At 45.8% G+C, this 17,544-nt stretch overlaps 1 protein-coding gene across 4 annotated transcripts in view; it reads right to left on the bottom strand.

Annotated features, from left to right (window-relative positions):
- Nucleotides 1-17,544, bottom strand: part of LOC135917688 (uncharacterized) — a 39,926-nt gene that overhangs the window by 15,364 nt on the left and 7,018 nt on the right. For 3 of the 4 annotated variants that reach the window (XM_065451268.2, XM_065451269.2, XM_065451267.2), the window contains exons 4-5: nt 12,998-13,091; nt 7,422-7,577 (exon numbers count right to left, since the gene is read on the bottom strand). In XM_065451268.2, coding sequence (XP_065307340.1) covers nt 7,422-7,577; nt 12,998-13,091 — 250 coding nt within the window. The remainder of the gene's footprint in view (nt 1-7,421; nt 7,578-12,997; nt 13,092-17,544) is intronic. The other variant, XM_065451270.2, reaches the window with a different exon arrangement.

Here is a 17,544-nt window from a genome sequence, read left to right as displayed (position 1 = left end):
GAGTCAGCCGCTCGGCTCTCATAAACGCCTAAGCCAAGTTAGTGCAATATGATCGGTTTCGATAATGAATGGAACTCCATCAATGTAGTAGTCAAACTTTTTGAGAGCGAAAATGATTTCGAGACATTCCTTTCCTGTCATGGAATAATTTTTCTCTGCGGGAGTCAAAGAGCGGCTGGCAAATGCTACCGGGCGCAAGCTACCCTTGTGCTGTTGGAGCAAAACCGCTCCTAGGCCAAGGTCGCTTGCGTCCGTATGTATGACACATTCTTTGTTCGAATCTGGCAGCCTTAACTCGGTGCTTTCCATGAGCGCGTTTAGGAGGTTGTGCAGTGCCGCCTCTTGCTCGGGACCACACCTTCACTGCTCACCTTTCCGCAACAGCATAGTCAAGCGGGCTTGCAGTGCAGTGCAGTTCGAGATGAACTGGCGATAGAAGTTCACCAGCCCCAAAAAAGCGCCTGAGTCAGCCTATGTCTGCTGGTGACGGGTAATTCAATAATGCCTGAACCTTGTCATCACATGGCAGAAGGCGTCCGCTATCCAGTTTAAACCCCAGTAGCATTACTTGGGTTGCTGCTATCTGGGTCTTGGTCGGGTTTAGCGTTATCCCCGCAGACCTCAGACGCTCTAACACGTCCCTGAGATGGCGTAGGTGCTCATCAAATCTATGCGAGTATACCACAACATACTCTAGGTAAGCAAGAGCATAGTGCCACCTTGCATAACCCAAGACACGATCCATTAGGCGCTGGTAAGTTGCAGGCGCACCCACCAGTCCAAAGGGCATTCTGGTAAACTGCAAAACTCCCCTGTGACAAGTGAAGGCAGTCTTCTCTTGGTCACAGGGATTTACTTCCATCTGAAAGCACCCTCTCCCTGCATCGAGCGTAGTGAAGTACTTCGCTACGCCAATGTTGGATACGATCGAGGGAATGCTAGAAAGCAGATATGCGTCCTTGCGTGTCACCTCGTTCAGGCGGCAATAGTCAACACAAAGGAGGGGTGTCCTATCCTTTTTAGGAACCAACACCACAGGAAAACCCCATGGGCTGTCTGACCTTTCAACAACGCCTGTATCGAACAGTTCGCCCAGAGCGCTGTCTAGTGCTTTCCTCTTAGCCAAACTCACCAACCTAGGATTGCACTTCCATGGAGAGGCGTCGCTTGTCTCAATTTTGTGCCTGTATAGCATAGTGCAACCAGCGTCAATACAGCGTTCATATTCAGTCAGAAGCGATGAGAGGCGAGCCTTTTCTTCCCCTGACAAACTGCTTGAGTCGTTCAGCAGCGGGTGGTCTCGTTCGCCCCTCACTGCGGTTCACTGTGCCACCGCAGCGGGGGCTATGGGCCATGCGGAAGGGGAGCAGTTCCCCTCCGCGTCTTTTTTCTCAGCGCGGCTGGCTGGACGACATGTCGACCCAGCTGCAACTGTACTGAGGGACCTTTTCGGGCAATCGTTGGGTCGGTCTGCACGTGAAGCATCATCGAACGAAGTTGTCTCTTGATGCTTTTTGAAATGTAACGAAAGATTTCAGGGTGCCACATGCTCGCTCCCTATATCCTCTATTGCAGACGTCAATAACATGCCCATCTTGTCGAGGAAGTCCCTACCAAGAATTACAGGAACCGACAGGCCGGGAACCACAAGCCTAGCAGCACCGCTCACGTGCGCCGTGCTGCTGGCGAGTTGGAAAGTCACATTACTCTCTCTCAGTTGGACACTGTTCCAAAGGAGATGTTCACACACCTCGTCGCCAAAGAGCGAAGCGCTTGCTCCCATGTCTAACAGCAAAAAAAGAACCTGCGCTGGGCGACTGTAACCTCTATGAGCGGCACTGGCATGCCGTTGGGTGGTTCGAAATGACCAGACAGAGGGGCAAGGAGTTCATGTGTCTCATTTCGTGTCACTGTAACTGACACCGGCCATGCAGCGTTGCGCACCGGTGGCCCCGCTCGTTTTCCGAAAGCGCATGCTCTCGAGATGCAGGTTGTCTGCAATCCCGGGCGTTGTGCCCCGGCTGGTTGCACCGATATCAGAGGATAGTGGGCCTTTGTCGGGCTTGGCGTTCAGTGCCTCGCGCCGGTTGGCCATTGTTCCTCATTATCGACTGCTCCCTTGCAGGCATGCTCTGTTCTGGCATTCTCGTCGGCATGTCGACCACGATTCTGCATACCTCGCCCATCGGCAGCCCGTGCTGCACGCATGGAATAAGTGTACGGGTTGAGAGCCCGGTCAGATAATTCCCAACCGCTTCTCAGGGGTCCGTCACTGAAAGCAGCCCCACCATCTACCCGGAAACGAGTGCGAAAAGTGTCCTCGTTCCATGCGCATCGTGGCTCAAGTGCCTGCGACGCTGGGGGTTAATTAATTAATTAATTAATATTTGGGGTTTTACGTGCCAAAACCACTTTCTGATTATGAGGCACGCCGTAGTGGAGGACTCCGGAAATTTTGACCACCTGGGGTTCTTTAACGTGCACCTAAATCTAAGCACACAGGCGTTTTCGCATTTCGCCCCCATCGAAATGCGGCCGCCGTGGCCGGGATTCGATCCCGCGACCTCGTGCTCAGCAGCCCAACACCAGACGCTGGGGGTAGAGGTTGGTATTAGCGCGAGTCGAGTATGTCCACCTCTACGCACTTTGCCTCCGAGGCCAGCTCATCCAAATCCCTGAACTTGCCACCTCTCGAGTACGCTGCGAAGGTGGGATGAGCTTGTTGCATGACTCTCTCCACCTTATTGCAGTTCGGAGCAGAAGGGTCTGCGGTATGATAAAGTTCGTCCGTCGCCCTTACATACTCGAGCAAAGATTCATCCTGATGCTGAGTGCGTAGCTCGAACTCACGCCACAGACGATGCTAGTAATCTGCGGGCAGGAATTTCTCGCGTAAGGTCACTCGGAACTCGGCCAGCGTGCGAGACCGGTAGCCAGTAAGCCGGAACCAGAGGACAGCATGATCAGTCAGCGACACGGGTACGACGTGTTCCAGTATCTCGCCATCAGACAACCCCATTGCCTGCTGGTAAGTCAGCATGCGGACGAGGTATTCGTTGATGCTGACTGAATCATGGTACCCACTGTAGGTGGGCAAGTCCACCCTCACTCTTGGTCTAGCAGATGTGGTAGATGTCAGCAGTGTGTTCTGCACAACACCTGTCAACCTTTCCATCAGGCGCATTGCATCGCGCAACAGCACCTGTTGAGGCTTGCCCTGGCCAGTAATGCCTGGCCCAGGAGCGGGACGCGTTGAGCAAGTGTGCCACTGTGGCTCCATGCTCTACACAAACTCTGGCGAAGGGTTCGGCGTAATGTGCCTCACGCCTTCAAGGGTACGTCCTGCCGGCGAGAGCGCCTCATGTGTAGCGCTACCCTCTTCGAGGCTGATCAAATTCCCAGGGCTAACGTTCACTGCAGGGTATGACTGTGCGGTAGCAGTTACCGCCACTTCGAATTGTTGCCTGTTGCAATCCCACAAGTCTTTCCTGAAGTATGTGCAGAGTGGCAAATCTTATCACATCTGCCGTTTTGCTGTAGCACAAGGTATTCCAGTGCTTGCTGAGCTCAAGCCTTCCACAATGCACACATGCACATACGACAGCCTTTCTGCAACATCTGTATGTGCATCAACCTGAAGCTGCATAACGTACTCCTACTATGCCACTGCTTCAATGGAACTGCAGTGACGGAGAGGTTAGAACACCTAGCTCACAACCGATGCCATCGCAAACCCTATTGGGGATGAGTAGTATCTCTTCTATCGCCATCAAAGAGTGGTTAATGTGTCAGGCAGATAACAAGTGGACTATTAGAGTTACAGAATGGGTGCCAAGGGAAGGGAAGCACAGTCGAGGATAGCAGAAGATTAGCTGGGGTTGATAAAATTAGGAAATCTTCAGGTGCAAGTTGGAATCAAGTAGCACAAGGTAGGGGTAACTGGAGATCGCTGGGAGAGGCCTTCGTCCTGCACTGGACGTAAAAATAGGCTGATGATGATGATGACAGGAAGTCGCCCAAAGAAAAGTCATACTCCTTTGCCACCCAAAACAGTGATACAGTGAATTTCAATGGTAGATTCGGAGTGGCCGACTAACTCTACGCCAGAGCCCTCCACTACAGTGGAGAGCAATAGAATGAAATCTGCAATTAAACCACAGGCACTCCCGTCAGAGCAAGTGGCAGGGGTTGATAGCGTACATCTGCTTCCAAAAGGGCCCAGCATTCCTCGTGCTTTTTGCCATTTTCGGCCTTTTCATCTTGAACTGGTGGTGTGTGCATTGTGTTTAGAAATTTCGTGTTTTTTTTAGCCTCCTGCATTCTAATGGAAGTCACAACGCATGTAAGTATGCTTCTCTCATCAACCGTGATAGTGTGTCAGGAACATCGAAGATGCAGCGAAGCCCGCGGTCAGTTCAGTGGCAACGCAGCAAAACAGCCTGAAGTGCCTGGCGACTGCATTTCATCAACAAAAGTAAAGGTTGTTAAAATGCAAACTTCCGAAAATGAGCCGTTGTTACTTCTGCTTCAGAATACTGATTCAGATGTCAAGGTCAATGAATACATCAGATGTCAATGTACACCTGCATGGCGACAAGCCCATACTCATGCTGATTTTGGCTGAAGTGTTTCACTTTACCTGTGTTTCTGTGCTAGATGGCTTGATCGCATCACGCACTTTGCAGCCTAGATGGTGCGAATAGTAGCGTATCTTTGTTTACTTGTGCAAACATGCAATGAGAAGTTAATGCGTTTTCAAAACGATAGGTTTCACTCTCATTGGCAGTTGTGCTTGAAGTGCCATCTGCTACAGCTTTGAAGTAAAATGGGCTAAACCCAGTGGCATCCTCGGACAGCAGCCTGGACACTTGACCGTTTCATGTCACATACGTTTACACCGTATGCTCCAGCGAGGGCCTACCTGTCTTTCTTGATGCACACTACGACCATCTCTTGCCATACAAATCCCATAAGATGTTAGCAATGTACGAGTGTGTCATTATGAAGTTTCGAGAACTGTGTGCCAGTTTATTTTATTTGGTGCCTTTGACACATATTCAGGGAGATCACTGTTCACTGTCTTAGGGAAGGTTACTTAAGGCAGGATACAGAGCTCAGAACTGCAACAGTGGAGAGACATATTTGTGGTAACAGTTTTGTAGTTTCCACTGTACCATGCAGAAGTGGAAAATGAGGATATAAAGAGGTTAAGTGCTCTAGTTACAACTGAAAGAGTTCAAAAGGAGACAACATATTTGTGATAAAGTGAAGCAGTCTGTGGATTCTCCTCAAAAGCCAGCGCTCTACACTAGAAATGAAATACAAGTTAGGTTGTAAAGTCAGGTTGCGAGGCAGTTAGCCTCAATTTTATTTTGACAGCAATTAAATGGACACACCAGGCACATTACTGCCGTTGGCATCGCCATGATGTTCCGTATACAGTCCAAGGGCCATAACACCGTCGCCGCGCACAGTGCGCTGTATGTGTGAGTGAAAGCATGTGAGGGGTGCCGACGATTTCGGCTCTCTCGCAGTCTTCTGCTGCAAGCGGTCACCCAGCAGTACCTTGAGAACGATCTGCGTTGGAGCAGAGTCTAGGTGTGTCGACGAGTTGTGGCGTTGTGCATTGTGTGTTCTCGGCACTCAGTTTGCATTAAAGTAATGGACAGCATTAAGGTAACTTCCCTCACTGCTGCTGCCATGCTTCCTAAAGCCAGCATTTTGACAGTGAGTGTCCACGGTTATCAAGTGTGATGTGTTCATGTTTCCTGCGTGCGCTGACACCATGCTTGTTAATTCAGTTAGCAAGCGATTGTTTCCTAGTTGGTATGGCTGATAAAAGTACTATCCTTATTTCATATGGCCGTCTGCTAATTTGCTTTCACAACTGATGCTTCGCCTTTCAGGCAAAACCCAAATTTTTTGTGCCCCCTTTTTAAATGCCTTTATCAAACACTAGAAGCTTCTTGCTTATTACTTCCATAACCCCAACTTAACAGAATGCTGTCAATGTACTGAAACCTTTATGACAAATGTAATATGTCGTGAAGAACAATTTTATTGCTGTAAAAGAATGATGGAAGCCAAATAAAGAGCAAAATTGAACCATACATATGCTGACAAAACGTGTTCCGAATGAAGCTGCAGTTAATTTTGAAGAAAAAGTTCACCGACAATTATGATACTCCCCAATACGAAACTTGAGCGCAGTTCTACATGTGTTTTCATTTCACGATATATTGGTTGGCGCGCACAATCTGCCTTGTGCAGTATGTTGCAAATGGAGAAAAGTGCGATGCGACTGCTTTTCTAACCAGGAGATTGCGAGAGGCAGAGCGTGGGTGACACGTGGGCGCAATTCACAGCAGCCGCTGCAGACAGACCTCCGCTAATGCAGCGCTTTGATTCCATATATGGTATCGGTGGACATGCTTGCCGCATGCCTTATCGATGGCATCATCGGTGAACAGACGATCGGCGCTACTCTTGCACCACGCCATCTTGCAGCGATCATTGCCGCACGACATGTGTAGCATGGCACTATGCTTTTCTTCTCACGCTTTCGCCATACCCTTTAACTTCACTTTGTTATCTTTGTTCTCTCTTTGTTATCACTGTCTTACATCCCCCACTGCGCTCCACGTTAGCTCTTTCATCCTTTGCTGTGCTCGTTCACTCGGTTCCACTGAGAGATGGTGACCCTCAACACAGGAACAGGCACCTAAGAGCTGCATTCTAAAAAGTGATGTGCTATCTGCGACTATAAAACTGCCTTACAATAAACCCTATTTCGAACTCTAGGGCAACTTGCACAGCATTGTGGACATCACAACAACTGCACTTTGGCTGGGCTCGAGCCTTCACACTAAAACAATTAGCATGTTCAAAACACAATTACATATGGATAAAAAAATTTTCAGATTGAGGAAATCGTGGAGGAAAACTCAAAGGAAAGGCTTAAGTGCCGTCCCGAAACAGCAGTAGCTACGCTGATGATGAAAATGGTGGTGACAGGAACAATGGCACAATGATGACGATGATGATGGCAATGACGGCCCAACAATGACAATGATAATGACCATAACGATGCTGACATGATTCTTTCTACATCGTGGATCTGGGAACGAATAGAGCTTTCTTTTATGGTGACTTTTTCTACCCAGGAAACATGGTGGTAAGAAACATGACAAGTTCTGCCAAACCCCATGCAACCTAAAGGGAGTAACCATTAACAGCTGTCACTATAAAATTCTGTTGAAAGAACTTTCACAATAAGTGGGATTTGACAGTGAGCTTTTCCTTGCGGTAAAGAATTACAGAAAAACAAAAAACGTGGCACTCAGATCCCAACAGCAAAGTACTCTGTGGGCACAGCCTTGATCAAAACGAATGACAAGTACGTGGTTGCAGCTGCAGCCCACCTGCGTTGGTGAGTGCTGAGCACTCAAAAAAAAGGGCTCCAACGTCTTGAGCGTACTTTTCAGCCACAGCTGGGTCAACTGCACGGTGCTGCAACAGGTCACACTTGTTCCCCACCAGGACCAGAACAATGGCCTCTTCTACGTTTCTCCTCAGCTCTGTACAAGGAAAGACAAGACTTGAGTCAAGAGTGTCAGCAGTGCTTTATGTGCTAAAGGCACCTTGACATATTCAGTCTTGGCAAATCAACAAGCTGAACTTCAGCATACATGCTGTTTAAGAATACTCAAACGACCCTTGTGTTACGTTCAGTATGCTTTCGAAATTGTCAAGCATCATTAAGGTGATGGCATCAAAATGAACTTGCTTGAAAAGGCTAAGCATTAGATGGATGTTAGAGTTGGTAGAGACTGCCAGCCACGCACGGGCACCAGAGAGCACCAAATATTGCTTTGGCCAAGTGTAGCTTTTCACTTGTGTTAAGCAATATGCACAAAGAGGCTCTTGAATTCAGGAAAGTAGAAACTATGTCAGAACCTAAATGTGCATCATCACACAGATAGCCAAGACAGATACAATGAGAGCCAGACAGAGTGCAAGCTGGTAGCCTGCACAGCATCTAAAGCTCTCCACAGCATCAGTTACAAAATGGTCTTAAATAGTGAATTAACATGGTAAGCTGGGCGAGTTGGTGATTGAACGTGTTCCTATGGGTGGGCAGAGCAACCCAGACGCTCGTATTGTGTACTTCCTCTTGTCCTTCGTCCGGGTTGCGCAGCCCACCCATAGGAACATGTTAAATAGTGATGCGGATTGTTAACACTTCCTAGTCAAATTGACACAAGTGAAGAACCTGGGTAAGTGCCGACATACCTGCCTCCCATGTTACACCCACACGGGGTCAGTGCAAGCCTTAACATGTTGGTAACTGCCGCGGTGGCCCAGTGGCGATGGCACTGGGTTGCCGAGCACAACGTAGGTCGCAGATTTGACCCTGGCCACAACGATCACATTCCGATGGGGCCAGAAAGCAAAAACAATTGTGTACTGTGCATCAAATGCATGCTGCAGAACTCCAGGTGGTATAAACTATACCATAGCCCTGCACTATGGTGTCCCTCATAACCCATTGTGCAGCACTGAGGTATCACACCCCCCTGAAAAAAGGTCCGAGAGCACAATGTCAACATTCTGTCGGGCCTGTACTATTGTTGCAGTGCAATCACTATATCACCTCACAATTTCTTTGATGATTCAACCAGCAGTGCCTTAATGAGGAAGGGGCACCTGTTTCCTTCTCAATTTCTTATTGGCTTAGTTACACTAGCAGTTCAGTTCAGAGTGATGTTCACAACACAGATGCTTTGTCAATGCTGCATATGTTCCTAACTTGCTGAACGCAAGCTTAAAGCAAAGCAGGCTTTGTATTCATCCCAAAGGGAGCACAGTTGTGTTTTGCTGTTTGTCATGTGTGTTCATTGCAGTGTTACAGAGTTTACAACTCTGTAACTCGGCAATGAAAAATGATAGCAGTGAATTGCATCTAATAACACATCTAAAGTGGACAAAATTTATATGTCACATGAATCTAAAAAAATTTAGTAATTTGGAAATACAGCTTTTGCAGAACCCTTGTACGCAACGTAACGAATTCACGTAAGATATTAATTGACATATTGAATTTGTCTCCTTTGAATGATCTAATGGAAGCCATTTACAGAACTACGATATCTGTTCTTGATGCAGAGCTATCAATTTGTAAACATTGTGCGTCTATTTTTGTCGAACGTTCAAATTTTTGAACTCTTTTTATTAAACTCAGACCCTAAATCAAAATTCTGCTTCCAACGGTCCCTAGAATTTACCAGTATCTCTCAAATGCAACAAATTTCATTAAAATTGGTCAATGGGTTATCTCAGAAAAGCGTTTCTGCGTTTCACATGTATTTGAATAGGTCACGTCGGAGTTGGGCCTGAGCTAAAGCTTCCTCTTAAGTGGATAAGAAATGGCTCCAACACGTCAAAATCAGCGATCTAGAGTATTGATCACTGATGATCGATTTGAATAGGCGTCGTAACGAAAGAGTTAAAGCATCCAAACACTAAGCATTGACTTAACTCCCAGGATCCCCTTTTCCCCAGACACAGCAAAGCCACACACGGTCAAACGCGGGAGGGTCCAGCCCCCATGTGTTTGGGAAAAACTGAGTGGTATTACCCTAATTCAACCCTTCCTGTGACCTGCTCTACCCGATTCTCATTTGCTTCTGGTAGCCCTAGTAAATTGCAACACTGACTGATGAAGGTGTAGAGTTACTAAATGTAGGGACGCATCCCCAGAAATGGGGGCCTTTAGAGACTTTCTCGTTACATAGCTTTTACATCCTTGTAAAACGCATTGTCAGTAATTCTTTGGCAGGCACTCGGTGCACCTAAAGGCCACAGTAATTAGTGTGTTCGTGAAACATCACACCTCATATCCCAAGTTTTGTATGGTAACTGTTGAAGCTTTATCATCACCATCGTCCTAGTTATGGCCACTGTAGGATGAACGCCTCTTACAGCCATCTACGGTTACCCCTGACTTTCGCTAGCTGTTTCCAAGTTGTGCCTGCAAATTCCTAATTTCATCATACTGCCTAATTTTCTACTGTCCTTGACTGCACTTCCCTTCCCTTGGCACTCATTCTGAAACTTTAATAGACCATTGGTTATCTGCACTATGCATTACATGGCCTGCCCAACTCAGTTCTTATCTCTTGATGTAAACTAGAACATTGGATAATCCCATTTGCTCTCTAATCCACAATACTGTCTTCCTGTCTCTTAACATTACGACTATCATTTTGAAGCGTTAGCTTTTCTTAGCTTCTTGCTCAGTTTCATGCAGCCTGCTGTGAGAGAGGTAAGTGAGAGAGAGCAAGCAACACCATGTTGCTCAGTTTTGTGCCGATGGCACCATTCGCAGGAGCAGTCCTCGACAGCATGCCAGGAGCTGCTTTAATGGGCAGAAGTGTGCACTTCCACCAGTGAGAGAGAATAGTTCAGTCACAATGATGCAAAGCCGTGCCACAAGGACACGGTTCCCTTAAGCCCCCCAAATAGCCTTGCCTTCCGTACATCATGGGCAACGGAAACCAACCCACGTAGTGGGTGTGAGCCATCCCCAAAGGCAAACCAACCAGCAAACCAACCTATTGCAGCCACAGCATCGTGGATTGCCATGGTGAAAGCAGGAACCTTAGACTCCCAATCAATACAGCGAGCTTGAGATCGGGAGTGGAAATGCCTAGCCCACTAGAACTGTACTGCCTTGCATGCCATGGAGGTAGCAGCAAGTCGACGTGAGATGACTCACCTATTTGAGCTACAGATGCAGAAGCAAAAATTATATCAGAACTCTTCTCTCGACAACTGTCCACGGTAATGCGATTAGCATTCGAGTAATGCTGCAACATGCTGCATTTCTGAAGTCATGTTTATTTAGCATATTTAGCGGTCATTCTGAGAATTCTGCTGCTTTGGTTATTTCCGACATACTCAGGTTTTGTTGCACTTTGCTATGTCATTTGCTTGCCAAGGTCACCCATGAGCATGCATAAATAACTACATGACGATGACGCAGTGATGCCGACGAAATGACAAAAAAAAAATTGATGTTGATGGAACGACAAAGGCAGTATGATGATAACGGCATGACAATGAGATGACGATTCTTAAACGATAACAGTGGTATAATGATGGTATGAGGACAATGGGATGACAACAAAGGCGGTATGACAACAATCAGATGAGGAAGCTGCAATGATGAGAATGGCACGACGACGATGCCATGACAATGGTGGTATAATCACGATTGGATGACAACAGCATGATTACAATAGAATGACGGAGAAGGATTGATGACGATGCAATGACAAAGGGATGACATTACTGAAGTGATGACGATGTTAAAATGACGGCATGATGACAATGGAATGACCATGATGGCATCCCAATGATGGTATAACAATGAATGTATGAAAACAACTGTATGATGACAATGTAATGACGATGATGGCCTGACTACAGTATGAGGAGAAAGGGATGACAATGTCTTAATTACGACATCATGACCACGACGACATGACAGCTATGGTGTCACAATGAATGCATGATAGCAACTGTCTAATGACGATGCAATGATGATTAAATGACAATGGTGACATAATCTAGATTGTATGATGAAGGATTGATGATGATGAAATGACGAAGGCATTGTGACAATGATGGCATGACAATGGGATGACATTACTGAAGTGATGACGATGGTAAGGTGACAGCACGGCGACGATGGCTTGACGACAATGGTATGATGATCGTTGTGTGATAACGATGGCATGAGGACGATTGCATGACGAGAGTCAGATGACGAAATTAGAATGAGGACTATTGAACAACTGTGATGCAATCATGACAATGGTATGCGAATGTGTGCATGGTGACGACTGTTGAGGACAATGGGATATCAATGGCATGACGACAACTGCATCAAGAAGCCTGTATGATGACGACGGCATGACTAGTGTCAGATAAGTAAGCTGGAAAGCTGACAATGGAACGACTACGACGGTGTGACAACGAATGCATGACAATTATATGGCAGCGATGACGTGATCACAACCTACAAATGTTTGGTAACACTGGTGAATGCTGGTAAGCTTCCATACCACTATGGGAACTGCAGTACACTCAGAGCACTAACAGTGCATGGACTTGTGATACATGCTTTGTTATATCAAAGTCAGAATATTCCTTTGTCAAGGTGCGCACATTTTCTTTGAGCATGTAGTATGTTCCCAGTTGCACATAAAGTGCAATTCATGAGTTTATGTTATGCTGGTATATCATAAATGCACAACTAATGCTTACTTATGCTAGACATGTCATCAGGGGTAAAATGAAATATTCAATGTCATCAACTTCCAACCCATATTTAGATTATGTCATGCTCCTTAATGTGACACAAAAGAGTAATATTAAATAAAGAAAGGTTGTCGAATTACATGTCTGCACTAACAGAAACGTCAGTCTTACCATGAGCAGAATCTTGGTAAGCAAGAAAAACAAAAAAAAGAAAGGTTTGAAGTTCCTGCATTACCTTCTTATAGTGCCATGAGATTTGGACACTGTCTGCCCAGGACAAGTCATATCAGTGACTAAGGATTACATAGCATTCTAAAAAAGCCAAGGATTCAACCTAACTAACTTCAAGAACTTTTCTGTGTGGAAATGACTCGAATATGTGAAAACACTCTGAAGTCCATTGCATCATACTAAAGTACCAGCGGTGTAATTTAGGTACCATGTTTGAGAAACTCTCGCCTTCATTTTCAATGCTCATAGCAAGTCTTTTTCAGCCAAATAAAATCGGTCTTCACTGTCCTTTTAACATGTTGAGCTGCTGCAGACAGCTTTCTTTTTATTAAATAAACAATTTACTAATTACTCTACACACACCACAGGCTTTCTTAAAGGCCACCCTGAAGTGATTCCAACACGTCATTCAAGATAATGGGCTTGAAAGGCCGACTCTCACCATTAACCCACTGCTTCATTGCTTCATAGCTGCTGGGAGAGGTTATGTCATACGCAAGAATGGCAGCATTGGCTTTCCTGTAGTACAAAGGTGCCTGCAGCATTGAAAGGAAAGAAAAAAAAAGAAAGGAGAGGATTATATTGAGTGTAATGTTAACTAACACAATGTACAGACTTTTGTTGACAATAACCTCTGAATTTATTTTGAAAACTATAGAAACATATGTTTATTTATCACTGGTTTCTCTAGTGCATATACTTTGCATCGAAACTACACATTACAGTACATTTATTATGTTAATGTGTCCAGCACTGGGTTCTCTTGCTCACCTATTTCACTGGTAATGAAGGTGGGGGCACATCTTTTTTTACCAGCTCAGTACATGGCTTACTTGTAGGGCGAGCGCGGTACATGGATACTGACACCAATATGTCCTCTGACCAAAGTTGATGTTTTTTCCAGCACAGTCTTCCAAATTAGTTAGGAAAATAATAAAAAATGAATTACCGCAATTTCTGAGCTAAATCTGAATGATAACAAAACCAAACTGCAAACCCCAAAAAGCAAATCCTTTTGGCTTCAATACAGACATATCGATTACAGTTAATAAACAAACAAACAGCAAGTCTGCAATGTCACATACACTACAAATTACTGATTTTGTGAAGGAAAACCTGGCAGACTGCTTTAAGCAGTAAACACCACTGACCTCCAAATGGCAGAGTTTAAACAGCAAATGATGACAGTCATTACAGCTGATATCCATTCATTATGCAGGCGATGTTGCACTAGCAGTGACATATATGTGAAAATGTTTATTCAAAAGAAAAAAAAAATTCAGAAAGTGAGTGGGTGGAGCCCCTAGTCCAGGGCCTCACTGGCTTGAGCGGTCCGCCGTTCCTGGTCGAGGAGCGCTAGTTGTATCTCTCGATCCTCGCTGGCGAGCCAAGTCTCCCACTGCTCCCTTCCGGAAAGTTTGCCGGCTATTTTTGGTGTATTAATTTTGGGTGGCCTGTACTGAAATGTGTGCGCCTGTATTCGGCACCAGTCATAAGAGTCCCGCCTGGATAGGTCAGGGTGTGGTGGACTGTACTTTTTTCGCTCGCGCCGTTGGTGCTCAAGGATGCCTTGTGGTAAGAAGGCGTTTTCATCAGAGTGGTTGGCTGCTCGGTTGACAAAAGCATGAGCTGTGCTGTCCGCTCTCTCATTGCCCTCGAGTCCTGCATGGCCCCGGCACCAGATGATCATGTGCTTCTGCGTTAGGTTGGATCCTAATAGGTGAGTGGTGCTGTGTGGTAGCCTCCCGGTGAGGAAGAGTATACATGCGATTTGGGAATCTGTAAGAGTTATCGACGATTGTCCCAGAGCGTCCTTAGTTTTAATAGCTAGTGCAATGGCTGAAGCTTCTGCGCTATTTGCAGATGCAACTCTAGCCGTGGCTTAAGTCACAAGCCCTTGATCTGCGGCCGCTCCTGCTACTGAGAGGGCGTACTTGTAAGCACCACATTGAGTGACATCTGTGTAGACTGTATCTGGGTTTCCGCCGAATTGCTGCATTAACTTTCGAGCTTGAGCACTTCTACGACCCCGGTGGTATTTCGGACTTTGGGCAGAGATTCGTGTCCTTCTCCCACATACTGTAGACGAGTAGGGTAACCTACGTGGCAAAGTAATTTTCTGCCAGAGGAGGTTAAGCTAAGCCTCTCCTGTTGAGGTATGAGCACCACTGCCCGTAGCTCCTAGTAGTCATTGTGAATCCCGAGGGCCAGCAGGCGTTCAGTAGAAGTTCCCTGTGGTAGGCCGAGAGCCGCTTTGTACGACGTTCTGATCAACGCATCTAGGGCCTTTAGTTCTGTTTTCGTGGGGCCCTGGAAAGGGAGGCCGTATGTGAAACGACTTAGCACAAAAGCCTGAACGAGCCGGATCGTCTTTGTTTCCTTCAAACCTTTTCGGTGATAAGTTACTCTACGAATCATACGGGAGATCCGTTTCACCATATTCCTAAGGGTTTTAATGGTGTGGTCTACTCGTTTGTTGCTTTGCAGCCACAGTCCAAGGACTCGCATTTTCTGAACCTCCCTTATCTGGCTGTCTCCTAGAAAGAGGTTGACCGGCTCATGAGTTTGATGACCTCAACCTCGGATCCCGATAAATTCTTATTTATCGGGAGCGCAGCTCATTCCGCTGCTGCGAGTGTATGTTTCAACAACGGTTGCTGCTTCTTGCAGGATTTGTTCTTTTTATCCTAACGAGCCGCTGGATGCCCATAGGGTAATATCGTCTGCATATAAAGCATACCCCAGCCGGGGTATGACGCTGAGCGTTTTCGCAAAGTGTCTCATGCCGATATTGAAAAGAAGGGGGGAGAGTATCACCCCTTGCGGTGTACCTCTATTGGACATGGGAAAAGCGTCTGAGCACGTAGTGCCGATGCCTATTGTCTCGATGTGAGAGGTCAGGAAAGAGCAGGCGTAGTCATAGATTCTTTTTCCACAACCGATGTCATTTAGCTCAGATAAGCTCAAATGACGTGTCATGAAAACATTTCAGAAACCTTGAAAAGGGCAAGGAAGAAAACAAACTGAGGATGCATGCAGCATGCTCTCTTCTCCTATGGCACTCTGTAGCATAAGGAAGACTGGTAAAATGTTAAAAACGGTGTTGGTGTGTTTTAGATACTGGCATGCCTCAGTCAGGCTAGGCATTACAAAAATAAATGAGCAGGAAACATGAAAGTGGCTTTATGAACGAAAGAAAAAGAAATCAGGATGTGTGCACTTCCTGCTGCATATTTCAAAGCATTGAGCAACATATTTGACATGAACTTCCTTTTGTATCTAGTTCCGTGTTGCCAGCAATATGATATCGTCTGGCAGCGTGCCAAATAGGCGTTCCACTTTTAAACATAAAACATGCCATCAGCGATTAGGCTCTAGAGATTATATTTAGTGCAACTGTGAATGGAAGGTGTCACAGTCATGTGAACATTAATTTTGTCCACTGACTTTACACTATAAGGGCTTTCAAATAGATCGGCTTATCTTTCACAGAAATGGCTGTCATGGTCTGTTCCTTGATTCAAAACATCAGGAGATGACCTTAATTAAAATCGGTCATCTAGGCTAGTGTACATGTACAATACTGTCACAAGTTTCAAACATAATGCTCACAAAGTCATGATAGGATGGCCATGTGTTTAAGGTACATACGGCTATTAACTCTTTCGGGACCGGGGAAAAAACAGGCAATTCTGATGGGTGCCAAAAATTATTTTTTATTACGAATAGTCATTACGCTATATTGCTGCAATGTTTATCAAAATGTAGCTAATTCGATGGTCTTTCATGCATAAAGAAAGGTTAGACTTAAAAGTGATATATAATATTTTTTAAAAAATCTCAAATTCAAGATTTGCTGAAAGAACAACATAAAAAAGTTGGAAAAGTCATGGATATACAAGTGGAAAAACATAATAAAAAAAATTCAAGATATACAAAATGTGCTACAATGCCTCCTTTCTTGCTTGTGAAAATTTGGCACACGTATCTACAACTGTCTTTTTTTTGTGTGAAATCTAGCTTGCACCAGTGGTCAGCCACTCAGGTCCCACGGTTCTTGTGCCACTCGACGAAGCAGTTCCGGGCAGTCGTAAAACACAAGTGAACTTGGCATGTGCTGCAAAAAACATTAGTTTTGAGCTCGATTTTCTTCTGCTCATAGCACAGCTTGCAGTTTCTGCGTTTTGCCACTTTTTCCGGCTTGTGGAGTGCATGTTTTGCGACGGGTGGTGGAGGCGTGTGTGCTTGCTTGGCACCGTCAAGATTCAGAAGCTGCCGAATGAGCTCTTCTCTAAAAGCTAGGTGGTCAAACCCGGCAGTGCGTGCCAGCTCAGGAATCTCTGGGTGCAATGTGCGGTGAGCTTGGAAGAGTACAAAACTGTTCACACATGCAATATCGATGCAGTGGAAGAACAGAGTCTTCCACCACCGTACGCTTCTCATGAGAACATTATAATATCCAATCATTTGATCCGATTTATCTACGCCTAGCATGCCAGCATTATAATCATGGATCAGCAGAGGCTTTGTTATAGATATCTGAGTCCAGGAGTTTTGCCTTCTTTCCCTTCTTTTTGCGGTGACCGTGTCATTTGCAGTATGAACCGTGCTCATCATGTTGACAACACGCCGGTCTTTCCACTGAAGGTACAGGATGTTCTGATCGCGCAACCATCGAATGTCGCCACGTCGAGCTTTTTTTTCCCACCGTGCATCCTTCAGTTCGGCAGGAAATCCTCGGCGATCCTTGCGTGTGGTTCCGCAAGCCAATGTTTTTCGGCTGAGAAGATGACTGAACAGGCTAGTAGAAGTGTAAAAATTGTCCATAAAGATCCTGTAGCCCTGATCAAGATATCTGTGACACAGCTGGCAAACTACGTCGAAAGCTAAGCCATGGGGCCCTGGCTGCTCACGCTTACCGGTATACACACTAAACTGCACAGTATATCCGGTGCCAGGGTCAGCTAGGACCCACAGCTTGTAACCCCA

Source organism: Dermacentor albipictus, chromosome 4 (genome assembly GCF_038994185.2).
Source record: "Dermacentor albipictus isolate Rhodes 1998 colony chromosome 4, USDA_Dalb.pri_finalv2, whole genome shotgun sequence".
NCBI lineage: Eukaryota > Metazoa > Arthropoda > Arachnida > Ixodida > Ixodidae > Dermacentor > Dermacentor albipictus.
The sequence above is the reverse complement of the archived record's forward strand: the minus strand, read 5'-3'. Positions and strand labels throughout refer to the sequence as shown.